General features: G+C 41.2%; 1 protein-coding gene across 2 annotated transcripts in view; it reads right to left on the bottom strand.

The window, feature by feature from the left end:
• Positions 1 to 4,758: 4,758 nt before the first annotated feature.
• Positions 4,759 to 27,748, bottom strand: part of GNG2 (G protein subunit gamma 2) — a 109,768-nt gene continuing 86,778 nt past the window's right edge. For both annotated transcript variants that reach the window (XM_059182088.1, XM_059182087.1), the window contains 2 exons: positions 25,263 to 25,378; positions 4,759 to 8,022 (listed from right to left, as the gene is read on the bottom strand). In XM_059182088.1, the coding sequence (XP_059038071.1) occupies positions 7,894 to 8,022; positions 25,263 to 25,349 (216 nt within the window). In that variant the 5' untranslated portion in view covers positions 25,350 to 25,378 and the 3' untranslated portion in view covers positions 4,759 to 7,893. The remainder of the gene's footprint in view (positions 8,023 to 25,262; positions 25,379 to 27,748) is intronic.

The following is a 27,748-nucleotide window of genomic DNA, read 5'->3' as shown; positions in this document are numbered from 1 at the left end:
CAGTTGGAAAGGGAAGGGATTTTCCCTTCCTGAAAGTCCTGAAAAAAATAAACACTTCGGACTTTTCCCATCACTCTTCCTTCATGGTTTTCCCTGCATGGGCTCCTCCAAGCAGGAAGTTATTTCATGTGCGAGTGACCACGTGATGACAGTGAAGAAAAGGCAAGGATTGACAAGAAAGAGTCCCCGGATTTCGTCTTTCCAGAAAAACAGTCCAGAGGTTTGATATTTACAAAAAATCTACTCATTCTATGAATGAGAACAGATTCAGAACTTTCTGATAGCCTGCTTCTCAAGTACTGGCCTTCCAATATCTACGATGAGATAGTAATGAACGGTTAAACTTTTGGGATCAAGACAAATGTAGGTTCTTATCCTTGATCTCCATTTGATAGCAACGGGAACTTGGGGGACGTGTCAACCTTTCCAGATCTCAAAGTCCTCAGTGTAAAATGGAGGCAAATTAGTTTGAATGTCTCCTGAAACTGACCCTGGATCAAGACCTTGGGGGAACATAGTTGAATGGTGGTGAGGGTTATCTCAGAAAGCAGAAAAGTAGGAAGGAAAAAAAAAAAAAAAAGGAGACAGATAAGAAGGAAAAAAAACCCAATAGGGTGTATTCCTGGGCTGGTTACTATTCTGGACAATTGAGGCTCAATCCTACCAGAGACCCTCTGAGAAACAATATGAAATGTACCCCCAGAATTATCCTCTGAAGGGTCGGTGCCAGAGACATTAATCTCCTCCCTCATTGGTTGAGGACTGCCCTGGGTGGTGGGAGGAATGAATTTTCCCTGGGAAAAATGAATCTTCACCACAAACTGTGGCTGAAATCAAAGTGGGTCACAGGCTGTGACATGAGGCACATAAGATATCTGCTCTGAGACAGATGACATCCATGTCATAGAGCCACCATGAGCATGAAATGCAACAGTATTTTAAAATGTTGAGCATTGTGCCTGGCACGCAGTTAGGTGCCCAATCAGTGTTGGCATGATCGTTGCAGCTGCTATTATGGTGATCATCCTTGTGACCATACGCATGCACTTTCTTGAATGAGAGACATGGGGGTAACTTGATGGCTTAGGGGGCTCCAGGAATGATCTATAGTCCATAGCCTATGTCTTCCATACTACAGCATCTAGGATTTACCATGACCTACGGCCAATTGTGATTATCACGGTACTCTGATTTTCTCCTTTTTGTTTGTGCATGTGTGTGTTTTGCCCAAATCTGGAACGAAGATAAGGTACATTCTTTCAGTTGTGTGGGGTGGTAAAAAGGTTGCTAGCATGCCCCAAAGCACCACTGTCTAATCACACTTCCTGTAATGATGGAGATGTTCTAGATCTCTGCTATCCTATATGGTAGCCTCTTGGACACTTGAGATGTGGCTAGTGTGTCTGAAGCACTGAATCTTTGCTTTTATTCCATACTACTTAATTTCTGTCTCAGTTTAAATAGCCACAAAGAGACCCAGGAGAGGCCACTTAAGGAGAGTGTTCCCAGCACATCTTGGACAAGATCCTGCCCCTGGGCCAAAGATGAAGGCCACGTGGCCAGGGGTGTAATTCACCTGGCCCCGCAGGTACCCACTAGATCTCACTTCTGGTTTGGAGGATGGTGGTGGTATCAATGGGGCCAAGGGGCTGCCGGCGGAAGAGAATGGAGTCCTGACAACACTAGCCAGCACTGTCTCGGGGGAAGCGAGACCACGAGCTCAGTGCAGTTTGGATCATCGCTCTGCGCACAGAGCCAGCTGCTGACCATCGTGCAGCAGGGAGTCGCCTTATTAGCTGCCGCTGGCAGCCTGGCAAGACCAGCATTTACTGGTTGCGCCTCTGCGTTGGCCCATTTCTCTCTGCAGGCACGTGGGCTGTGCTGGACACACAGTACTTGGCAATGATATTAACGTCCCCCACTGTTGTGTGAGGCCCTGAGGGTTGTTCACCTGGGGTTTTCTACTCTCAAGGAAATAAAGATTTACCCATAAAGACAAGATTTTCATATAGTAAGTACAGATTCCAACCTCACCACCACCCCCTCCTCCCCTCAGCTTCCTGTGTTCTACAACTGGTCATTCTGATTGGTAATTGACTATTTCCTGGTTTCCTTCCTCCACTAAACCACAAAGCACGTGAAGGCACGCATGTGGTGTCTACCCCAGCACATGCCTCAAGCACAGTCAAATGCCCAAATTATTTGAGGCTGATGACAAGGGCAATAGGAGTTGAGAGGAAAGAGAGAAGTATTTCTTGAAGTCATTCACTGACAATACGGAGTTCAGACGAGATTTGAAAAATGAGCAAGATTATTTACTTGAGGGGCTGAGTAATGGCATTCCAGGGGAGTAATGTCATAAACCAAAACATGGAGGTAGGATTGAAAATACTATATTTATGGGAGACTGGATGAACTGCAAGGAAGTTTAGAAAAGAAGGTAGAATTAGTAGGGTGGTACTTGCCTCCCCAGGGCTGGAGTGTGGATCTGCTGGGTTGGGAAGAGCACCACGAGGCACTGCACCCTGGTGTCTGAGCGTGCTGGAACTGGAGGGTGCCTCCAGGAGTCTGGCAAGGTGGGGTAGGCATCAGTTTTTTTCTGCCTTTGACCTTCCATCTCTCTCTCCCCCTAGTGGTCTTGCTTCAATCTCCTTAGATCTGCTGTTCTGCCCCTGTGGTACAGTGACCCCACCTCCATGCCTGGGTTCACAAATCAGATCCAGCCAATGAGAGTCTGAGATAGTGTTGCAAGGACACAACCAGGGACTTATGCTGGAGCTGTTATTATCTTCTGTGATTGCTCAGCCGGTGAGACCAAGCCTGGAATCGCTGATACTATATTGAGGCTGCAGGGTAGAGTCCATCTGAGACTTAAACCAATGCAGGGGGAAGCAGGACCAAAGGATAAATGAAGACATCTGATGACATCATCTTGGCACCTGGATCCAGCTGAACCTGAAGGGGGACCTCTTTCAGAGCTCTCCCATTATTAGCCAGTTTCAGTTAGGTTCCTGCCACTTGCAACCAAAGGAGTCCTGACTAACGAATACCTGGGGTCAGTGGGATGGTTCAGAGTGGAAGGTGATGAGGAGATAAGCCACACCAGTAGATGTGATAGGAATTCAAATGTGAGGTACCGAGGGTCTGAACAGGGAGTGTGAGGGCCGAGAGGAAAGGAGGTGAGTCAAGTGGTGAGAAGGAACTATTGAGAATTTTCCTCTCTTTGAAAGTTGTACAAGCAGTGTCTAATGATTCTTTATCACCTCTTCCTTCAAGATGCCTTCATACCCTCTCTCTTTCATTCAGTTTTGACAAGTTGGTGAAGCAATGAGGCAGGTATTCTTGTCCCCATCCTATAGTGTGGAGAAGTCAGAGGCTTGCCCGAGGTCATGGGGGGAACTCTGGGGCCTAGCTCTGATGTTCTAGCTCATGCTGGTTGGACTCCTACATGGGTACAGTATGAAGTCACAGGCACCGTCTCTCTGTCACCTCAGGATGGAGGTGCACCCCCACCCCCAGGACATGGAGAAACAGTAGGAGTCCTTACCAAGGAAAGGCCCGGGAGCCCATGACCCTTTTCATTAAAAATAAATTCTGCCTGAGTCTCCTGGTTCTAAATAGAAGAAAATGTAGATTTGGGGCAGAACCGAAGGGAAAGGGATTTCCCTTGGCAAATTATTTGCAATTTGTGGATTGGAGCTGACCCAGCTCCAATTCCCACGTCATTGTGAGAGCTGTCTAAAATGTGACCAGCTTATTAAAGAACCAGAGCTGGAGGCCATCCTTTCACATGGGCTCAACAAAACAGGAGCAGAGGCAAAAACCACCAGCTGCCTCGGCTCCGTGTCTCATGGAGACACGGAGGATCTGTCTACCTTTTCACCCACAGGTTCTATGTCTACTCCTTGTCAGGCACTTCCTGTGGCTGTGGGAATAAGTGAGCATACATACGACTGGTCTGTGCCTTCCCTTAGGCATTGTGAAAAGCTCTCTGTCATAAATACTCAAGTGGGTGGTCCTCGGGTTCCAGCATGCAGTGGGGCCCATGTATGTAAGTGCCCCTGCCAGAGATTCTGAATTGGGACCCATCATCTGTCTCCCCACTTGCGATTCGGAAGCAGGGACCCCTGTCTGCGAAACAATGATCTAAGTGGACAAGTGCACTAACTCCAAGTGGCCCCTTTCATCAGTTTTAAAGACGTGGCTGTCCCTGACACAACTCCTGGGAGAGCCCGCCCTTCCTTCTTTCCTAACGGAGTCTATTACTCACGGCATCATTTGATGAGCCTACAGGTTTTGTTGACTGAGACTATCTCTGACGAGCTGCTGAATCTAGAATTCTAAGCATTTTGTCTTCTCCAGAACTCCTTTTAAATCATGAACAATTTATGGAGGACAGCACTGTGTTTTTTTTTGTTGGTTGTTGCTTTGTTTTGGTGAAGGAAAAACCCCCAGTGCATCATGCTAGAGTGTAGCTCGTGTCCTCATGGTCCAGCCTGCCAGAGCCCTGGGCTCTTCTGCATCACCTTTCTTTGTCCCCAGGCATGGGCCTTTAAGACACAGAGACCCAGGGAGACAGGCTTTTAGAGTCTCATTTGAGCCCTTCCTTAGAACACTTCTATTAACAAAATCCTAAAAAAAATCAATGGATTCCTGTCTCCCCACCCGTTATGTGTTATCATCCTTCTCAAATTAACCATGGAATTGATGGGCAAGCGGGCCCTCAGGCCCTCATCATGAACTTGACTGCATATGAAATGAATTTGAAAATTCCATTTATTAAAACAAATACATTGTCCATGTGGAATGAAAATGTGCACATCACATTCAGGTTTTCCTGCTTTAACATTCCTGTATTTCCCTCTCTTTGAAAGACACACTCCACAGATCTTATATAGGAAAAAATGTGAACAATCCTTGGGTTTGGAAAACATTAATGATATGTAACAATTCACCATTGCCAGGAGCAGCTTGAAGCAAACATTTGAAAACAAAAACAGAAGCAAAAACAAGAAAGCTACAAAAATCTAAGACAGCATGCTCGATTTCCCCAAATCCCATTTGTGAATAGGAGTATCTCGAGAAATGGTTTTTAATTTTTCCTGGGTAAGCCATCTCTTTCAAATATTATTATAAAAATTAACATTGGATCAAGGTACTGTTTTGGAACCTCTAATTTAAATTAAATTGTTCTTGGTTTAAAGTAAGAAAGAAAAGAAAAGAAAAAGAAAGGGAGGGAGTAAGGAAGGAAGGAAGAATAAATAAATAGAGTTAATACTGAAGACAAAGCAAGATTTTTTTTTTTCTTAATGTGAGGGTTATTGTTAGTTTAAGCTAACTGCATGACAGATTTCCATTACTACCCAATACGTTATATACAGAAATTAGGGCCCTGAAAAATTAAGTTAATATTTCCTATTAGTTACTCCTTAAGATAAAATTATGCTGGTGGACATGATTGTTGAATCTCGAACAGAATTAAAGCTCTTTAGAGGTATAAGTCATCAAAAGATTTCTTTTCCCCTTAACAAGTAAAAATACCAATAAGCAAAAACTCATATAAAGACTGACTTTATAGTACCATAGTACAGGACACGGAAGTTATGAAAAAGCCAAAACATTTTCCTTAAACTTAATTTCAGATGGGCTGTGTATTTTCTGCTTTTCCTCTTTTGTAAACAAGGTCACAAGTTTGGAACTTCCTTACCTTTTAATTACCAGAGCCATATTACAGTGCTTTCTTCAAGTTTTAATTCCATTTTAATTGCTCCAAAGATCAAGATTTACCTAAAAACATAAGCATCCCTCTAAGAAAAATAAATGGTGTGGATTATGAAAATCCTTGGGGTCTTACAATGACGCTTTAATCACCATCAAAAGGTGCTTTATTCACACTAGTTTTTAGGTGACCACATACTCAATTCCTGTTTTGGATAATTTTTAAAATGTGATATGGTTTTAGCTGATTCCACAGTATTATGAAGCTAATGGTACAACACTGTATATAGTTTAATGAATACTTGGCCAGGGTCTTCCCACTAAATCTTCATTAGTGTCTCTCTGACTGTAACAACATCGCAAGGTTTGAACAGAAGTACCCGGTTGTAGAAGTAGAGTCATACATTTTGCAAGTATCTCAGCATTCCTTTGCCCCTGCCCCAGTTGGATATATTTATTTTTTTTACCATCATGCCCTTAAAAAGGAGCTAAGGAAAACATTTACTAACTCTTTCTAAATCTGTCCTTGGCCTACTAAGTTTTTATATCTTCTCTTTTCCTCCCTCACCTTTTTTTTTTTTTTTTAAACAGAAGGAAGAGAAGGGAAAGAGAATAGAATTAAATTGGATATGGTCTTTTGCAATTCCAAAGTAAACAGCGAGCTGTAAGACCGGTCCTCTTTCGCGTGGGAATGGCACAGGAAAAAGTGATACAGGTTTCCAGTACCTTCCCTGGCTGATGAAGGCTAGAGCTGAAATGAAAAATCAGTTTCAATATCACCTCTCAGGAAGAGAGAGCTCTAGCTAGAAGGAAGTTGTAAAGAAAGACTGAGAGACTCTAACGAACAAGATGGAGAACAAAACCAGAAAAGGCTCTTTTGAGAAATTGGGGGAGTGAAAAACAAAGACTATCCCAGTGGCAAGAGAGAGCCAGAACCCCTTCTGGTGGTGCTGGTGGGCCCCTACCTGCCTCCTTCTCCCTGGCAGGTGAACAGCCGGGATTCTGAGAATGGGTCTTCTCTCGAGCCATTGGTTTATTTTTCCTGATATTTGAACGAACAGAAAGTGTTCTTTCAATCTAAAATTTCCACAATGCAGGGAAAGATGAAATTGGCTCTTACTCTATGACAAAAAGGCCTCCTCACTGATGGTGAATCCTTCCTTCCTTCTCCTGCCCGTTGGTTCCTGTGCTGCCCTGGATCCTAGATACAATCAAAATGCTTTGGATTCTCTTTGAAGAGGCGTTTAAGCCACCGTGAACTCAGAGGTATTTTAGGCATGGCTAAGGCTCTGAAGTCATCTCAATTTTCAAGACACTGAGTTTGTTCTTCTCCAGCTTCTTTTCCTTCTCATTCCTGTTCCAAACTTGAGTAAAACAACAAACCTTCTGAATGGATGTAACATAGGGACATTTTCATGCAGTATTACTAAAAAATCGTCACAAATATATGAAAGCACCAGTCACAACACATGATTTACTTTTACTTGCAGAATCAAAGCTATCATGTACAAATGTTAAGAATGGTGATAAGAGAACACAGACAACTGGGCATTTTTTGTTGTTAATCACCATGAGGACAAACCACGGGGAACAGCTCCCTAAACACTTGGGTGCTCATCCTTGGAGTTCAGTCTCGTAGATAATCCAGTCTTCGCTCTGCACTACTCTAACCGGAAGGGGTGGGAAGGAGAGGCAGGAGAGAAGGAAAAAAGAAAAAGGCACAAAGACTAAACATCAATGCCATTAAACCAAACCGCGGCTACACTGGACAATTCAGCTTATCAAAGGGTATTCTAAAGGCAATATTCATTCCAAGAAGGTCATACATATCTTAGCTCAGTACAGCTGTCTGTTTTTATTTTTATTTTTTTAAATATGAAGCAGAAACATAAGGTTTGGGAAGGGATAGCAGAAAAGAAATGAGTCGGATTTTATCTTTACATATTCCCCTCCTCCAGGCAGTTCTGCAGATAATCAGATCTCTTAACTCAGGATGTGGTTTGGCTTTCATTCTCATCAAGGGGACCGGTTCTTTAAACATGCATAGCCTGGAGTTTCCAGGATGGTTCTCCTCCCTCTCTTTAAATGCTGTGGACTAGAAAGGCGCCCACTTTGCTAAAAACTCAACATCAGTGTCCCAGGAGCCCTGAGGCTCTACAGGCTCCTCGCGACGACTTAAAGGATGGCGCAGAAAAACTTCTTCTCCCTAAATGGGTTTTCTGAAGCCGGGACGGGGGTCAGCAGGGGGTCTTCCTTGGCATGAGCCTCGCAGTAGGCCATCAAGTCTGCGGCGGCCTTGGATACCTGAAGAGGAGGACAAAAACAACCCGACCTTAAGAGGAAGCATTTGTGGAAGCAATCCAGGCATGCGCAGGCAGCCAGGGCCGACTTCTGAGTCTAGTTGTCCCACCCCTCCATCCCACAAGGACTTGGGCTCAGCTCTGTGGACTGCGCAGGTCACTAGCTCATGGGAAAGTGAGGCGGTGGGGGGAGAGGGAAGAGGCGCTTAAACTCCTTAGGGCCTCGGTTTCCTTCTCTGCAAAGAAGGGGGTTGGTGATCTTGATTCACGTGGCTGTCTCTGGCAGTTAAGGGACTAGGGCGAGGTGAGTGAGGCTCTTAGAGCACAAACGGAATGGGGTGCTCGCTGTTAGGGTCACGTGAGGCTCAACCCTGCATTTGCACAGTCCAGATAATGCAGGTCTCCATACATTTTGTGGCTTCTTACCCACTTCACCCTAGTCCCAGCCCTGACTGCAAGGGTTAAAGGAGATAATCCATGCAAATTGCTTAGTTTCCACACATGGGAAGGGTGAAGCCATGTTAATTTCCTTTTTATTTTTATTTATGCATTTTTATGTATGTATGTATGTATTTTAAAATTGTATTTATTTGACAGAGTGAGTGCACAGGGCTGGGGGCAGGGCGGGCAAGGGCAGAGGGAGAGGAAGAAGCAGACTCCCCGCTGAGCAGGGAGCCCCTTGCGGGGCTCCATTCCAGGACCCCAGGATCATGACTTGAGTGGAAGGCAGATGCTAACTGACTGAGCCTCCCAAGCTCAGTTTTCATATATTACATCATTGCATATAATTTATTAAACATCTGAAATATATATTACTTCAGTCTGGCACTGAATCCTGTAGGGAGGAGTCCCACTGCAAGGCTGGTCAGTGATTTCAGTGATGCAGCCATTTCTCACTTTTCTGTAGCTTTGTCTTGGGAATGGTCTGGAATACCTTCCTTCAACCAGCCTTCAGAATGGCAAATTTTCACTACTCGAGGATAGACTTGATTTGGGAAAATAAACCAGAGGTCAATTTTAACTACATCTGGGGGCTAGGTGAATGATCCACCTGAGGAATGTCAATTTGGGTTCAAAAACCATAAAGTTAAGAGTCACTTTCTCACATGACATACTTGCTCTGGAGATTATTCCAAGAGCTTTTAACATCACTGTATTCCTATGATAGCCTTTCAAAGTGACTACCAAAAGGATAGTCCTCTGTAAGAGTGGAATGGATGATACCATTGCTTAAAAAAAAAAAAAAAAAAATTCACCGCCCCACCCTACAGGTGGATTACACAGACCCACACAATGACGTCAGACTTGCTCTGCTAATGAGATGTGAGAGAAGTGATGTGGGTCACTTTGGGGCGGAAGCATCAAGACCCAGTGCATCGTTTGCTAAGCTCTTTCTCTCTGCCAATTTGTCCAACTGAATAATATACTGAGAACCACTTTAATGGATTTGGAGGTTTTAACAAAAGTCACAGTGGCCACACCCTTGATTTGGTCCTTGCCTTATGGCTGAGTTGATTCGAGCTGTGTCACTTAAAGGCCTTTCAATTTTATGGTTTACTGCTTTCATCTTCCAACCCTGTAAGTCTTTTCGAATTTTCAGACTCTCTGTACCTTTCATCACAGGCCAGATAGAGGCAATATTCTGGACAGAGGCTACTGCCTCTGCCAGGGTCCCTGCTCAGAGTGGCATGGCGTGGAGTGGCAGATAATCCATAAAGGGCATGTGGTGGGAGTAAGAAGTAGATTTTTGTTATTGTAAGCCCTTAAGAATGGGAGGAGAGGACCTTTTTGTTACTGTAACAAAACCTAGTCGACTCTGACTGATATAAAGAGGTATAGGTATTAGCATATCTGTTAGTCTCTTCGGTCTGCCTTAACGAATTGTCACAAACTGGGTGACTTAACACAACAGAAATTTATTCTCTGACAGTGCTAAAGACTGGAAGTTCAAAATCAAGGTTTCAGTAGGATTGGTTCCCCCTTGAGGCCAAGGAGAATCTGTTTCATGCTTCTTAGCTAGCGTCTGGTAGTTTGCAACAATCCTTCGTGTCCCTTTTCTTATAAACATGCCACTCCAACCTCTGCCTGTATCTTCACATGGCCTTCTGTCCTGTGTGTCTCTGTCCTCCCTTGGCATTCTCTTCTTTGTGCCCAAATTTCCTACCTACCAATCATTGGATTGGGGCCCACCTTAATCCAGTATGAGCTCATCTCAACGTCTACAAGTATCCTACTTCCAAATAAGATCACACTCTAAGGTTCCAGGTAGGTTTAGGGTATACTGTTCGAATGGTTGTGTAAAAGTCAGTCTCACCTTTTTTTTTTTTTTTTTTCATTTAAAGATTTTTATTAACCTCTTTTCCAGCTTTATTGAGATATAATTGAATAACAGTGTGTGACTTTAAGGTGTATATTGCAATGATTTGATATATTACTGTATTATGAAACTGTGACTACAAGTTAATTAACACCTCACATAATTACCTTTTTCTGTATGTGTGTGGTGAGAACATTTCCAATCTACTCTTTTAGCAACTTGCAAGTGTATAAAACAGTATTGTTAATGATAGTCATTGTGCTGTACTTTCAGCCTCCAGAATTTATTCATCTTATAACTCAAAGTTTATAGCCTTTGACCAATATCTCCCTATATCCTCACCATCCAGCCCCTGGCAACCAGGGGCTCTTTCTATGGGTTTCTATGAGTTGGATTTTTTAGGTTTCACAGGATAGCATACAGTATTTGTCTTTCTCTGTCTGACTTATCTTACTTAGCATAGCGCCCTCAAGGTCCATCATATTGTCACAAAAGGCCAGATTTCCTTTTTCATGGCTGAATAATATTCCATTATGTGTATATAAAACATCTTCTTTATTCATTCATGCACAGATGAACTCTTAGGTTGTTTCCATATCTTGATTACTATGAATAATGCTTCAATGAAAAGGGGGGTACAGATAACTCTCTGAAATTCTGATTTCCCTTGGCTATATATCCAGAACTGGGATAGCTGGATCATACAGTAGTTCTACTTTTAACTTTCTGAGGACCCTCCATAGTGTTTTCCATAGTGGCTGCACCATTATACATGCCACCAACAGCTTATAGGGTCCCCTTTTCTCTGCATCTTCACCAACACTTGTTATCACTTGTCTTTTTGATAATAGCCATCCTAACAGGTGTGAAGTGATATTTACGATGCTTTTGATTTGCATTCTCCTAATTAGTGTCATTGAACATCTTTTAATATCCTGATTGGCCATTTATATGTCTTCTTTGGAAAAATGTCGACTCAGTTACTCTGCCCATTTTTTAAAAAATATTTTATTTATTTATTTGACAGACAGAGATCACAAGTAGGCAGAGAGGCAGGCAGAGAGAGAAGAGGAAGCAGACTCCCTACAGAGCAGAAAGCCCGATGTGGGGCTCGATCCCAGGACCCTGGGATCATGACCTGAGCCGAAGGCAGAGGCTTTAACCCACTGAGCCACCCAGGCACCCCATACTCTGCCCATTTTTAATCAGATTTTTTTACTAACATGAATTCTTTATATATTTTGGATATTAACCCCTTACCATATATATGGTTTGCAAATATTTTCTCTTTTTCCAAAGGTTGCCTTTTCATTTTGTTGATTGTGTCTTTTGCTCTGCAGAACCTTTTAGTCTTATGTAGACCTCTGATTTGCTTTTGCCTTTGTTGCATGTATGTTTGCTGTCATCTTCAAGAAATCATTTCCAAGACCAGTGTCAAGTAGCTCACCTCCTTTGTCTTCTTCTAGGAGTTTTACAGCTTCAGGTCTTATATTTAAGCCTTTGATCCATTTTGAGTTAGTTTTCCTCAGTGTGTAAGATGTGGATCTAGTTTCATTCTTTCACATATGATTATTCAATTTTCCCAACACCAGTTATTGAAGAGATAATCTTTTCCCTACTGAGTATTTTGGCTCCCTTATAAAATATTAGTTAATGGTATATACTGGGGTTGATTTCTTGGCTCTTTATTTGACTCCATTGGTCTGCATGTCTTTTTTTTATGCCATACTGTTTTCATTACTACAGCTCTGTAAAACAGTTTGAGATCAGGAAGTGTGATGTCTCCAGTTTTGTGCTTCTCAGGATTGTTTTGGCTATTCAGGGTCTTTTGTGGTTTCATACGAATTTTATGATTTTTTTTTCTATTTCTGTGAAAAATGCCATTGGAATTTTGATATGGACTACAGGAATATGTAGATGGTTTTGGGTAGTATGGAAATTTTAACAATATTAATTCTTCTGATCTATGAACACAGATAAGCTTTCCATTTATTTGTGTCTTAAATTTCTTTCATTGAGACCCTAGTTTTCAGTGTACAGTCCTTTCATATTCTTGGGTAAATTTATTCCAAAGTATTTTACTGTTTTTGATGCTATTATGAATGAGATTTTATATCTTGTTCTATTTCCTTTTTTTTTTTTTTGTATAAAAACACAATGGATGTCTGATGCTGATTTTTATCTTGCTACTTCACTGCTTAGCTTACCTTGTTGATTAGTTCTAAGTTTTCTTGTGTGGGATCTTTACAATTTTCTACATATGACCATATCATCTTCCAACAGAGACAATTTCACTTCTTTCTAACTTGGATGCCTTTTATTTCTATTTCTTGCCTGACTTCTCTGGCTAGGGCTCCTAGTACTATGTTGAATAGGAGAGGTAAAAGTGGGAACCCTTGTCTTGTTCCCGATTTTAGAAGAAAAGCTTTCGATCTTTCATCACTGAGGATGATGCTAGCTGTGGGCTTGTCATATATGGCCTTTATCACGTTGAGGTACATTCCTTCTATATCCAATTTATCGAATTTTTATCATGAAAGGATGTTGTATTTTGTTAAATGCTTTTTCTGCCTCTATTGAGATCATTATATTTTACCTTTCATTCTACTGATGTGATGTGTCACATTTATGGATTTGTTGCACCATCTTTGCACCCCAGGGATAAATCCCACTTAACTTTGGGGTATGACCCTTTCAATGTGCTGTTGAATTTGGTTTGCTAATGTTTTGCAAAGAATTTTTGCGTATATTCACCAGGGATATTGGCCTGTAGTTTTAACTTGTAGTATCCATATCTGGTTTTGGTAGCAGGGTAATTCTACCCTTTTATAATGAGTTTGGGAGTACTCCCTTCTCTGATTTTGGAAGAGTTTGAAAAGGATTAGCATAAATTCTTTTTTAAATATTGGGTAGAATTCACCAGGGAAACTATTTGGTCTTGGGCTTTTCCTTCTTGGGAGCTTTTTAATTACTGATTCGATCTCTTTACTCTTTTTTGGTCTGTTCAGATGTTTTATTTCTTCATGATTTAGTCTTGGAAGGGGATATGCTTCTAGGAACTTATCCATTTCTTCTAGGTTATCCAATTTATTGGCACATAATTTTTTCATACTAGTCTCTTATGACCCTTTGTTTTTCTGTGGCATCAACTTCAATGTCTTCTTTCATTTCTGGGTTTATTTGAGTCTTCCCTCTTTTTCTTCTTAGCCTTGCTAAGGATTCATCAGTTTTGTTCATCTTTTCAAAAACCAGCGCTAGGTTTCATTGATCTTTTCTATTATTTTTCCGGTCTCTATTTCATTTATTTCTGCTCTTATCTTTGTTTCTTTCCTTCTGCTAACTTCAGCCTTAATTTGATCTTTTTAGTTCCTGAGGTCTAAAGTTAGGTCACTTAGGACAGACCAACCTTCCTTCCATCCTTCCTTTTTAATGTAGGTGAAAGGAAACTTCCCTCTTTGAACTGTTTTTGCTGCATTTCATAAATTTAGGGATGTTGTGTTTCCACTTTTTTGTTTTCAGGTATTTTTTGATTGACCTTATAATTTCTTCTTTGATCTATTGGTGTGCTGTTTCATATCACTGTGGTTGGAAAAGATTCTTGGTACAATTTCAGTCTTCTTAAATTAGCTAAGACTTATCTTGGGGCCTATTATTCATCCTATCCTGAGGAAGGTAGCATGTACACCTGAGAACATGTATGCTGCTGCTGTTGGATGGAAAATTGTGTACATGTCTTTTAGATCCATTTGGTCTATAGTATAGTTCAAGTCCAGGTCTGGTAATACTTGCTTTTTTTAAAAAAAATATTTTATTTATTTATTTGTCAGAGAGAAAGAGAGCATAAGCAGGGGGAGCAGCAGGCAGAGGAAAAAGCAGGCTCCCCGCTGAGCAAGGTGCCTAATGTGGGACTTGATCCCAGGACCCTGGAACCTGACCTGAGCCAAAGTCAGATGCTTAGCCAACTGAGCCACCCAGGCATCCCAGGTCTGGTAATATTTGCTTAATATGTTTAGGTGTTCTTGTGTTGGGTGTATATACATTTATGATGGTTATATCCTCTTGATAAATTGACCCCTTTATCATTATGTAAGGACCTCTGTCTCTTGTTACAGTTTTTGACTTAAAGCATTGCTCTTTAATCGACACTACATCTCTTATAAAAATATTATTATGCTCCTATTATGTTTCAGATGTTGGGTTTTCTCTTTTGCTCTACACAATAATCCCGAGGTAAGAAGTGTTAAATTCCTTTCATAGGTGACAAATTAAGGCTCAGCAGATGGCTTGAGTTGTTCAATGTCATATAGCAAAGCTCTTGGCAGAAAAAGAACCGAACCCTGATGCTTTGCCATTAAGCCACAGCTATCTACATATGAGCTACTCAAATGCAGGGCTAGTTCCAAAAGCTGAAATTGAAATTCCTTGTGCATCTTTATGAAATGCTACTATGACGGAATGAAAGGAAACAGCCTGTTCTTGTCTGAGCTCCTCTAAATGAAAGCAAAGGACAGACTTTCAGACTGAATCTCAATGACTTTTTTTGTGTGTGCCTTTTACTTGTTTGAGCCACAGTCATTATTACTCCAAACAGGAGCTCAGCTGTAAGCAGCGAAGACTAGGCAAGAGTAATATGTAAAACTCACTTGCACCACCAGCACACACAATACAACATTCACACACAAACACAGGCATACCTCAGAAATATTGCAGGTTCAGTTCCAGACTACCACAATAAGGTGAAGACCACAATAAAATGAGTCAAATGAATTTTTCAGTTCCCCGGGGCATATAAAAGTTATGTTTACACTATCCTGCTGTCTGCTAAGTGTGCAACAGCATGATGCCTAAGCAAACAATGTATATACCTTAATTCAAAAATATGTCATTGTTAAAAATTGCTAACCATCACCTGAACTTTCAGCAAGTCATAATCACTCATCACAGATCACCGAAACGCATCATGAAAAAGTTTAAAATATTGCAAGAATTACCAGTATGGGATACAGAAATGTGAGGGGAGCAAATGCTGTTGGAAAAATGACACAGATAGACTTGCTCAATGCAGGGTTGCTAAAAACCCTTCAATGTGTAGAAACTGCAGTATCAGAAGGGCAGCAGAGCTAAGCGCAATAAAACAAGGTCGGCTTGTGCGTGGCAGAAATTTTTTTATGAAAATCTTTTTATGACACAGAAAGTGCTATATTGGGCAAAATGAAGAGCTTAGGAGTTGTTTACATCTTAGATTTGAACACTTGATTCCAAATACGTTCTTTCTCAAAATATTTTCTGAGTTTTATCTTGTTTTCCTTAACTAGATTGCACTTCCCTGTGGATGATAGTCCAACACATTTTCAGAATCCTAGCTGTAATGAGAATAATTACAAATATTTCTCTGCCCCTGCTATATGTCAGAACTGTGCTAATGCCTTTACATATAGTATCTTATTTAATGCTTACAACAATGTTATGGGTCATAAGCTATTACTGTCCTCATCTTGAATATGTGAATTTGAGGCTTCATTAGGAAGGTGTTTGCTGTAGGTCTCACAGATCATGAGTGGGTGAGTAGGGAGTCTTAGCGTTCCTGACTTAATCCTTCTTTTCTAACCCATAGTGTCATCCTTGTCCCCTGCCTTCAATGAGCCACAGCAATGGGCAAGACTCTTTCTGACTATCCCTGCTAACGTTGTGCACACTGCATCCTTTACACTGTATATCCCTACTTCCATTAAGATTTCCCCAGTAACCCTACTCAATCTCTTTCCTGTCTTACTGCTTATTCCTCCAAAAATACCTCACATTTGTCTCCTTACTGTCATTGCTGTGGTGACAACCCAAGTTTAGGTTCCCGTCTTCTTTCTCCATGTTTACGGAAATAATTTCTCAACTAAAAAGCGATTAATTTGGGTTTTCCAAGGGGTCTGCTATAAACTGAATGTTCATAGCCTCCAAAACTTATATGTTGAAACTTAACTCCCAATGTGATGGAATTTGGAGTTCTCATAAATGGGATTAGTGCTGTAAGAGAGATCACAGAGCTCCTGTGCCCCTTCTGCCATATGAGAACATAGTGCGAAGTCAACCATCTATTAACCAGGGAGCGGGCTCTCACTACACATGGAATCTGCCAGTGCCTTGATGTTGGACTTCCCAGGCCCCAGAACTGTGAGAAAAATGTCTGTTTTTCTAAGCCACCCAGTATGGTATTCTGTTACAGCAGCTCGAATGGACTAACACAGGGTCAACAGATAGAATTCAGGGGGTGATCTGGTCTGTGAATGTTGATGATAAAAGTTACATCTTTATTTTCACTAACCTCAAATAGAGATTTAGCATTTCTGTCCATTACATTCCCAGATGTAGACAACATAAACAGTAGCATTAGCAGTCCCTCTGACTTGTTTAGCCATAGAAGTCAGATAGTTCCCATCACACCATAAGTACTGTTGTAAAGATCACAACATTTCATTTATGTTCATCCACTGTATAATTATAGACTCAATATTAGGTCTTCTATAATCAGCCAATAAAGGAGTACCTATATTACTCTATCACAAATAGTTTTCTAAAAGCTATTCTGATAAACTGTATTTCAGTATGATTAACTTCCTTTGTAATTTGAAAACATTACTCTGAGAAGGAGGCCATATGCTTCAGTAGGCTGCCAAACAGGTCTAGGGCAGAAAAAAGTTTAAGAATTTCAGTTGTAAATGAATTCCCAGCTTTTACTACTGTGCCAAGAGTAGTATTTTCCATACTGCAGCTAGAAAGTTAATTTAAAAATATAAATTGGCTCATACCACTCTTACTCAAAACTACTAATAGTTTCCCATTGTACTTTGTAGAGAACCAAAACATCTTAAAACAGCCTGCATGCTTTGGGCCTGCCCATCTTTCCAATTTCATGTGTGGCATTCCTCCCTTCTCACACACACCTCCGCTAATGTTCTTTTCTGTCTCAGAGCTTCACATATACAATCCCCAGACTATTCTTTTCCTCATTTTCTCTACAGCCTGACTCCTGTTCCTTTAGGTGTCAAATGAGATATTGCCTCTTTGCAGAGTCTTCAATGACCATTTCATCCAATAATGACTTTCCTCATTATGCGCTTTCATTCCATTCTTTTCCTTTATAGGAAAACACTTCTTACAATTTATAACAACAACCATTGTTTATTTGTGTTTGATATTTGCCTTTCACTTTAGACACTATACTCTAGGAAGACAGAAACTATATCTGCTTTATCTACCACTGTGTATGATCAGTGCCAGATACACGGTAGACACTCAGATAATTCCTGAAGGAGTTCTCAAATATAATCTTATTCAACAAATATTCTATTTAACTAATATTTACTGAGTACCTAATACACCAGGCATAGGTCTGGATACTTGGAATAAGAAAGGAAGAAAATACACAAAGATTCCTGTCCTTGTAGAACTTATGTATTTTTCCAGATTTCTAATTCAGATTATGATGAAAAAAACACACACTAATTAAACTGGAAAAATATAGGAACAAGTAGTTTATAAATGTTAGGCAACAGGCAGCAGAGGATAGTGATCAGTGAGAGAAGGGAGACAACATAAGCCCCATGGCTGACCCAGCCGACTGTGTAAAAAGGGTTTTTAGGCCACGGTACAGGGAGGGGCCACCAAAATAGAGTTAAGGAATCTCCTTGAGTTGAGGAGAGAGTAACAGAGAAAAAAGAGCTTCACAGACACAGAAAGAGGGCGAGAGAAAGTGTGAGCTCTGGAGGCCTCCAGAGAATTCCTTCTGTCTTTAGTTGAATATTGATCAGCACATATATGGGAGAAATAATAATGAGTGAATCATCTAAGTGGTCTTCCCCTCCCCTCTCCTCCAAGGTGGTATTAAATGAATGGTACATCAATAGGATTTTTCTAAAAAATGAAATAGGAAATATTCTTGAAATTAATAACTTCAAATGAATCATCAAAAAAAGCACATTATATTTAATTTGCTCTATTTAATAAAAAGAGAAAGACATTCAAAGTGTCATCCAAAGAAGTTACATTTTTTAAGAAGGGAGATTTCATCTGGCCTGAAAACTGGGCTATTCAGAAAAATTCTTTTCCTAGGGATTTCAAATGATCAGGGTTTAACAGTACTACTGCTATAGCTCCTAGACACAATGCATAAAGCTAAGCATGTACACGGTGCTTAATAAATACAGAATTTTTAAAAGTTATATCAACGCTCATAAAAATGAAGTGTCAAGCTTAGTTACTAATGTATGTGTGAGTTCAATTTTATGTTTTTTGCTTCATTTTCAGCAAACTGAATGAATGAGGACTGGTCAACTGTGAATATGACCCCTTCCTCTTTATGTCCTTTGACATACTACACTGATTTTATTATCCCTAAAAATACTCTCAACTGGTCAATGAGGAGGTAGTATCTCATTCTCCCCAATCAAATGCAAGCATCTTTTCAAAAATATTTATTTCAGAGAGAGAGAGTGTGTGAGTGGCAGGAGAAGCAGAGGGAGGGAATCTTTAAGCAGACTTCCCACCAAGGATGGAGCTGGATGAAGGCCTCAATCTTACCACCCATGAGATCATGACCTGAGCTGAAACCAAGAGTCAGACACTCAATCGACTGAGCCACCCAGGCGCCCCTCAAATGCAAGCATTTTAGAGAAGAGATGTTAAATATTTCATTTCAAATTCTGAAAAAATACTTCAAAAGTCCCAAACCTAGGATCTATGTCCTTTCTCTACTACCAAGGATGATGTCTAACTGGTCCATTTCTCAGTACCATTTTCTGTGACGCTCAATTCCAACCTTCTATGAGTCAGTCATCAGAAAGATGATTCAATCGTTAGAAACGTTTGTGTTTGATAATTTATACATATTTGTCAGTTATGAAAATCAATCTGTTTTTATGTTGAATTATTATAAAAAGAAAATATACAATAAATACTGGCTTCTTATAATCAAACACAACACATGAAAGTATTTACTGTACTCTCTTCATTTCTATATTTCAATGAATTTTCTCCTATGATCACAGTTTTGTGTTTTATTTTTTTAAGATTTATTTATTTTTCCAGGGAGAGAGAGAGAGAGATAGAGAGAATCCTCAAGCAGACTCTCTGCTGAGTGCAGAGCCCAACGTAGCACTTGGTCCCAGGATCCTGATATCATGACCTAAGCCAAAATCAAGAGCTAGACACTTAACTGACTGGGCCACCCAGTGCCCCTATGACCACACTTTTATTTGGCCAATGTGACCATGCTTGCAATTTCCTAAACCATAAATGTCATTGGAAATGTCATGTGAAATATAGCTTCTGATGTTCTGTTATGTGACATTCTAAGTACATGAACTTGAAGCTATCCACTAAAAAAAAAAAGTTTCTTAAATGCCTGTACACCAGCACCCTGAAGGGTACAGAGAAGTAAATTACATGGTCTTTAACTTTGAGGACTGTGTAGTTTTTTTTTTTTTTTTAAGATTTTATTTATTTATTTGACAGATAGAGATCACAAGTAGGCAGAGAGGCAGGCGGAGGGGTGGGGGGTGGGGGGAAGCAGGCTCGCTGCTGAGCAGAGAGCCCGATGTGGGGCTTGATCCCAGGACCCTGGGATCATGCCCTGAGCCGAAGGCAGAGGCTTTAACCCACTGAGCCACCCAGGCGCCCTGAGGACTGTGTAGTCTTATGGAAAAATTTATTTGATGAAAATGAAACCAATTAGTAAACATAGTCAGAATGGCAAAATATTCACGGACAAGTGGGGACTGGAGCTGACCCCTGATTGGGGAGTAAGATTTGGGGAGGATCTTAGTTGGTTGGGCTTTTGGAACGAAATATTTTAGACTGGGTGGATGACAAACAACAGAAATTTATTTCTCACAATTCTGGAGACTGCAAAGTCTAAGATCGAGGTGCTGGCAGATGCAGTGTCTGGTAGACGTCACTTCCTGGTTTACAGATGTCTTCTCACTATTACCTTGCATGGTGGCAGGGATGAGGGATCTCCCTGGGGTCTCTTCTAGGGACACTAATCCTATTCATGAGGGCTCACCCTCCCAATCTAATCATCTTCCTAATGCCCCACCCCCAAATATCATTATATTGGTGGTTAGGGTTTCAACAAAATCTTGGGAGGGTGGGGAGAGACAAACATTCAGTCTGTAGTACAGGAAAAGAATGAGGGGAAGGGCATTCTCACTGAGGAACCCAGAATAACCAGAGAAGTGGGAATTTACATAGCATACTCTTGGGATAATAAGGGGAACAAGTTGGAAAGGTCTATTAGGAATATTGGGAGAAATGAGAAAGAAATTTGACATTTTTATGTGGGGTCAATTTATGGAGCATCCAATTAGTTTAGAAGCAATCATTTCACCCATGCTTCTGGCCCTGGCTTTCTTTTGTTCTTACATCTACATTACTTTTCATGAGGCTAACGATGCCCTCTGTCAAAGAGCATCTTTCTAGTTTACAATGATTCTTACTCCTCCTTAACTATGGAGTGTGGGTTAATTCCTAGAGCAGTGTTGTGGTTTGATTCTAATGTCCGTTGATTGAACTGCAGATGGTTCACTCGTTCGACTAGAACAGAGATGCCATTCTAGCAAACAGGCACTTGAGACTAAAGGTAATTGAATCAACCTATCTCTTTCTTCATGGAGCTGGAAGTAACATGGGATCCTGGGAGCTGTGGGCAGCCATCATGTCTGCCACATGGAACAGGAAGCTGAGAAATCTATTCTTCCCGGGAAAAGAAAGAGACAGACGCACAGAGTGAGGCAAGGGCATGTAACAGAGCTTTCCTGGTTTCTGATGGTCTTCCAGCTCTTATTTCTATGGCTTACCCGGCTACATTTTTGCTCTTGGAATCTGAGACACACTCTATCTTTTATAATCAATCCCCTCTTCCTGCTTAAGTGAACTTGGCCTAGGCTTCTATTATTAGAAACCCAACGAGCCCTACCAGAGTGGTGAATAAATAGACTTCACCGAAACCTGCTGTCCTTTACTTTTGGACATGCTCTCTCAATTTGTGCTCTAAGGAAAAGCTTCCTTTCATCTGTCTTTGCTCCACATCTCTGTGACTATATTGCTGTCTCATCCATCTGAGTGTCACAGTCTCTACGCCCCTCTCTGTCCCTGTCCCTAGATCCCTTCTCAGCTTCCTTTGATTTCTCTTTACTTTCTGTCCTTGAATGAAATGCTAACAAAGAAACACAGAAAGGCTGGGAGTATAATTTATATATGCCTGAGGCTTATGAACAGATAATGGGTTCATTAGCTCAATTCTCCCGGGGTCTGTGATGCAGAGCGATAGGACACAAGGTTTAAAAATGAATACACTATTCAGATCTTGTTATGGTACAGCTTCTCTCTGCAGCCCGAGTTATCCTGGAGGCTGCAGGAGGGATGAGGCCGCCCCTGCTGATGGGACTCTCGAAGCATCAGTGCCAGCTGTGTCCCCTGCCCCCTGCTTCTCACGGCCTCAGTCACAGTGGGCTCTGCCAGATGTACATAATGTCACTGCCGCCGTACAGAACTCGAAGCGGTCACTTCTCTGCCTGCAGAATCACATACGTGGGATCTTCAGAGAAAAGCCCTTTCTTGCCGACAGGATCATGCAGGGAAAGTAGGTGGAGAAGCCTGAGTGCTCAGAAGCCTTTGAAGGGAGTCCTGAAGGCAAATAGCCAAGCCCTAAACCAGCTAGCTGACAACTCTGTCAACACAGTCGCAGGTTAGCCAACAGCTTGAACTAAAAATAATCTGACACTTCACCACAGCATGCCTGCCTGGCTCTGATGTGCAGGACAAAGGCTGAGTGACAAGCTGCCGCTGTATTTCCAACAACTTGAGGTCTGACGACAGAGCAAGGGTCGAGAGATGTGGATGCGAAGATCACCTAGTAAGATCACCACCTAGTGCTCGGTTTGTTAGATAAACGCTTTCTCTTTCTTATAGTGGCCATGCCTCTGGTGTCTTGAGAAGTAGTAGAGGAAGGGAGTCAGGGTGTGGTGCTGCCTTCTTTCTGATAATATCTGGTGATCATGCTTCCTGCATATCTTATTTATGTGATAGGTCTTGTTCATATTTTTTTGTAACCCCCTCCTAAATTAGGAGATCCCTGAGGGCAAGAGCCAGGTCTTCGTCTCTCCCTCTCCACCTCTGCATCTCTAGGACCTAACATGGTCTGGCCGTTTAAAAAGCTGTCAACAAAGTACTTATTAGACAAAAGAATAAATGAACAACGGAAAACTGGCCCAAATTCAACCTTATGAGGAGGGTCTGGGAAAGCTTCTCAAAGGATGTAATGATTGATCTGAGTCTTCACGGAGTTGCCAGAGTTTAAAGCAGAAGAACAGAAAGGAGGAGAGGGAATGTTCAGGCAAAAAAAGGGGATGAAGCCAAAAAGAGGGGCAGAGGTCAGAAGGACCTTTCATATTCTGTCAAAGAGTTTGAATTTTATTTTATAGGTGATGGGAATCATGAAAAGATTTTCTGTGCGAGAGGAACATAATGAGATTTTCTTAGAGAAAATTTTCTTTGGTAGCAATGTGGAGGATAATTGATGGCAGGGATGGAGACAGGGTTGAGATGGATTTCACGGATCAACTAGGAGCCCCCTGCAGTCAGTAATTCGGGTGGGGGAGGATGGAGGTCTGATTCATGGTTGAAAAGGCCTATTTCCGTCCTCTTCCTCCCACTGCTGGCTTTTCATCACCTCTAACACCATCACAACCTCCTTCAGGAGCCAGATCTGAGGATCCTGAGCAGTAAGAGAAAATGCCAACCACAATGGCGCTTCACAAATACTTTTATCTTAGTTGGGCCACCCTGAAAGGCAAAGTGACATTTTCGAGAAGGCCCATGGGCAGAAGCTTCCGCTCTCCCCACCCCTCCCAAAGAAGAACCAAATGAGGGCGCCTGGGTGGCTCAGTGGTTTAAAGCCTCTGCCTTCGGCTCAGGTCATGATCTCAGGGTCCTGGGATCGAGGCCCGCATCAGGCTTTCTGCTCAGTAGGGAGCCTGCTTCCCCTTCTCTCTCTATCTGCCTCTCTGCCTACTTGTGATTTCTGTCTGTCAAATAAATAAATAACATCTTTAAAAAAAAAAAAAAAAAAGAAGAACCAAATGACTCTTTGATGCCATGGTCTTTGAACCCCCTCACTTCTTGCAGCAGATTCTGTGCCTACCTTCCACATTGTACTTTTTCAGCAAGAGAGTGAAAAAGAAGAGGCAAAGGGAAAAGAGGAAGGTGTTGTAAAGGAGCAAGGCAAATGGTGAGTTCCCTGTATTTATCTCATTCATGAATAAGAAGAGTTAAAGCTGTGGAAAGAAGAGAAGATGCGCCTACATGGCCCCATTATCAGAACTCAAAAAAGATTAGGACAGACAGATGCCTATGGATATTTGCTCAGCTTCTTTATGAAGAAAGACTCTCCAGTCCATAGCTGATGGGAGTTAGAAGGAGCAAACCCCAGGTGTCTGGCTGGCTCAGTTAGTAGAGCATGTATGAGACTCTTGATCTCAGGGTCATGAGTTCAAGACCCACATCAGGTGTGGAGTTTACTTTAAAAAAAAAAAAAGAGGAGGAGGAGCAAATCTTTTCCCTAGGTTCTTCTTCTTCTTCTTCTTTTATTTTTTTAAGGCTTTATTTATTTAGTTGAGAGAGAGGGAGAGAGCATGAGCAGGAGGGAGAGAGAGAAGGAGAAGCAGACTAACCAATGAGCAGGGAGCCCCACTTGGGGGTTGATTCCAGGGTCCTGGGATTATGACCTGAGCCAAAGGTGACAGTTAACTCACTGACCCAACCAGGTGCCCCTCCCCTAGGTTCTTTACCATGGCTATACATTGAAACTAACTGACAACTTAAAAAAAAGGGGGGGGGGAACCAAAGCTGATGCCTGATTCATACCCCAAGAGATTCTAATTTAATTGTTCTAGAGTATGGTCTTAGAATTGATCTTTCTAGAGTTTCCTGGGTAATGTGAATGTACAGGTGAGCTAAGAATCACTGTTCTAGACTGGGGGTCAGCAAACTTTTCTGTAAAAGGCCAGACAGTAAATATTTTATGTTTTGTGGACCACACTGTCTTTCTTGCAACTACTCTGCTCTGCTATTGTAGTGAGAAAGTAGCCATAGACAATGTGTATATGAATGGGTCTGTTCTAATAAAACCTTGATCTGGCTCATGAGCCTTAATTTTTTGACCTTTGCTCTAGAAGCATACTTCCAAGGTTGGGTGGGTTGTTGAGGTTGCTAACTCTGGTATGGAGGAAATAGGAAAAATATTCTAGTTTTAAAAAGAATTTCACATTTGGATGAATGTTCTAGCTTTATTTTTTAGAAAATGAGATATGTTTCTAAGTTCCATTTGATAAAATACTTTCATTAGCCCGCTATGTTGTTTAACTTCTTAGGGAGACCATGTGTGATTTTTGTGTTTTGAAGGAAAAAAATCCATAAGTTATTAAATACAACCTACAGTGGTGAAGAGAAAGATTAATCATGACAGATAGACAATTAAACTTAGAACCTAAACCAAGACAGAAAAGCTAAAACCCAAATGAAAAGACAGTCTCTAAAGAATCAGGGAGGTCAGCTGGTAAGTTTTGTGTTTTCTCCGATTTCCTTGGCTAGAATTCAACCATGATCTTGTTTTTTGTTTGTCTCTTCTGCCGTTATTATTCTATCTTAACTTCTACGTGGAGAACCAGTTTTAATTTATGTTGTCATTTTATTCTGGAGAAATTTGGAGAAGATAAAGCACATTAGAAAAATGAACTTTTTGCCTAATTATTAAGTTTCTCTCTTGCTCTCACTGCTTTCATCACTCTCCATAGAAGGGGAGTCAAGGGACAGAGGCCTGCAAATCATGCTCCTTATAATGAAGGCTGGAGGGTCTATGTGGGTGATGTGGTCCTTACCTTTATCCTGTCGATGTTGGCTTCCATCTTCAGCTGTTCTACCAGCTTCCTGGCTTGTGCTATGCTGGCGGTATTGTTGCTAGCCATTGGAATGCTGGGTGGGTTTTTCAGATACACTAGGAAAGAACACAGGAGGGAAGAATGCATCAGGGCACTCAGGAGCTGCCAAATGTACAGGTTCATCAGCATGGGGGAACTTCGAAAGAGTGGCTGTGGTGAGGCCTGGCTCTCCCAGTCCTCTCCAGCCCCAGTCCAGTGCCAAGTCTGACTGCGGGCAGGCCAGGAGATGACATGTGCTTGTGGTTTTCCAGATCCTCATAGCCCACCCCAACACACACACACACACACACACCCCTCTGCACTTCTACCCCTTCTTCAGGGAAAAACAATGAAGATTGTTTACCAAATCAGTTAGAATAAGATGTGCTGCTGAATTAAGGAAGAAAGTCATTAAAATTATCTTAATGTATGAACTGAGCTCAAAATGGTAAGGGTGACAGCAGACGTTATAAGTGTTGTTATTTTTCAGGTACTACTATGGTCAGATACTCTGTTTCAGTGCCCTCAGAGGATGAAGAATGAAAGGCAAGCAGAGAGGAATGGTAAAGTAATCCCTTAGGACTAAAGATACCAAGCTTACAATGTTCTGCTGGTGGGTTCCAACACTAACTTTCTAGCTAACTGTAGCCACCTCAGTCTATCACACTGCAGAGACACTGCATAGGATGTGTGGTTTTTCAGTGTTGTTTATCCAGCATTAAAAAAAAATATATAGCCTTTTCTCTCTATTCTATTTGACATATGGCTAGACACAACTATTTTCTTCACTCACAGTTCTTCATCTGCAATGTCAAGGGGGAAGGATTGCCATGTCTAACTTGTTAATGACATCAATGGGTTCACTAGCAGAAATCTGTATTCAGTATAATGGACTTACTACTTTTATAAATATGGAAATGGGACACAAATGTTCAGAGAGTGGAATTCTGTACTTATGTAAATTATGAGATGGTTTCTTTGCCTCTAGGATTGCCAGATCTCCTCCCCATCCTTTCCCCTACCCGCTTAAGTCCTATCCCAATTTCATTTCTCTTCTAATTCTTCCTTGACCCACCATCGCAATTTTTGTTGTTGTTGTTCATCACGGAAAGTACCCTATTTTATTTATGAGGGCCCATTTCTTCCACATTCTGATCAGGTCTCGCTCCATGTCAAGGTGTCATATGCTATTTTGGGTCTGTATAAATGTGCTCTTTGAGGTCACTGACACCCCACAGTGAAGCAATGTCTGAGAGCAGCAATTTAGCTGGAGTGCATGACCCAAGAAATGAGAGGCATTCAAGCCTTGCTTCAGTCAACAGTTGATTCCTGTTCTGAAGACATATTAAAAAGTGTGACTTCTGCTAGCTTTGGGGAATATTTTTATCCAGAGGTAAAGTAAAATCAGGCAACCATCTCAAGAAGGAAAGAGGACACATAGAAAACCTGGGAAATGAAATATAATCCCTGGTAAATTCAATACAAGACTGTTACGTATTCAGTAAAATCAAAAAACAATTTTTAATTACCCAAAGAGCATAAATATGTAAATTACCTTCTTTGGTTCTTATATATTTGTATCTTGTTCTTCAAGGCAAAAGAAGAAATTATGTATAAGTCTTTGTAAACAAAGAGGTCCCTTCATAGTGTTATTTTATAAAGAAAACTGCAAAATCAAACACCCCAAAAGCATAACATTTATAGTATAATTGAAAGATAATTAACTGCTCCCTCCAGTTATTTTCAAAGGCATCAGAGACAATAAAATGGAAAGGAAGACTGAAGGGATTTTGAAGCCACAGAGATCTCTGAGCTCTACTTCCATGTGCTTGAAGATCAGCGGAGGGATCTTTATGTAAAACCAAACCAAAACAACAACAACAACAACAACAAGAGGCTTTAACAACTATGATTTCATCAGCATAATTAGGAACCCAATCATCTCAGCCCCACAAGGAAATTACATGTCCCCAGATCGAACAAAAATCTAACACCCGTGCAAAACGTCACAGGACCAAGATGGAATCTTGATTTACCAGGAAGCATAGCCTAACTCTTTTCATTCATCCAAAGTTGGAAGTAGTCGTGATCTACAAGACCCTGGACACTGTTTTGTGAAGCTAACATTCCTTCCAAACTAGAATTTACCACACTAGAATATAGATTATCACAGAATTGCCAAATCCTCATTGGGCCTGAGGGAGATGTGGGAGTCTGGCCAGCTCTTCATCTGCCCTTGAATCTAAATCAGATTACACAGTAACCTGTGTCAGAAACCATAGCTTGCCTCCAAATACCACTTCTCCTCTTCTTTATTGGTAATAACAATTTGCTTTTCTTTTTCATAGAGCCCATGAGAACCCTGAATTTTAGCTGGGCATACTTTACTGAAATATACATTCTTCAGCCTCCTTTGCTGGTCAGTAAACTTAGACGACCAAGTTTTG

This window comes from Mustela lutreola, chromosome 7, assembly GCF_030435805.1.
Source record: "Mustela lutreola isolate mMusLut2 chromosome 7, mMusLut2.pri, whole genome shotgun sequence".
Taxonomy (NCBI): Eukaryota; Metazoa; Chordata; class Mammalia; order Carnivora; family Mustelidae; genus Mustela; species Mustela lutreola.
Note: the sequence above shows the minus strand (reverse complement) of the source record. Positions and strands in the feature narration are given on the sequence as shown.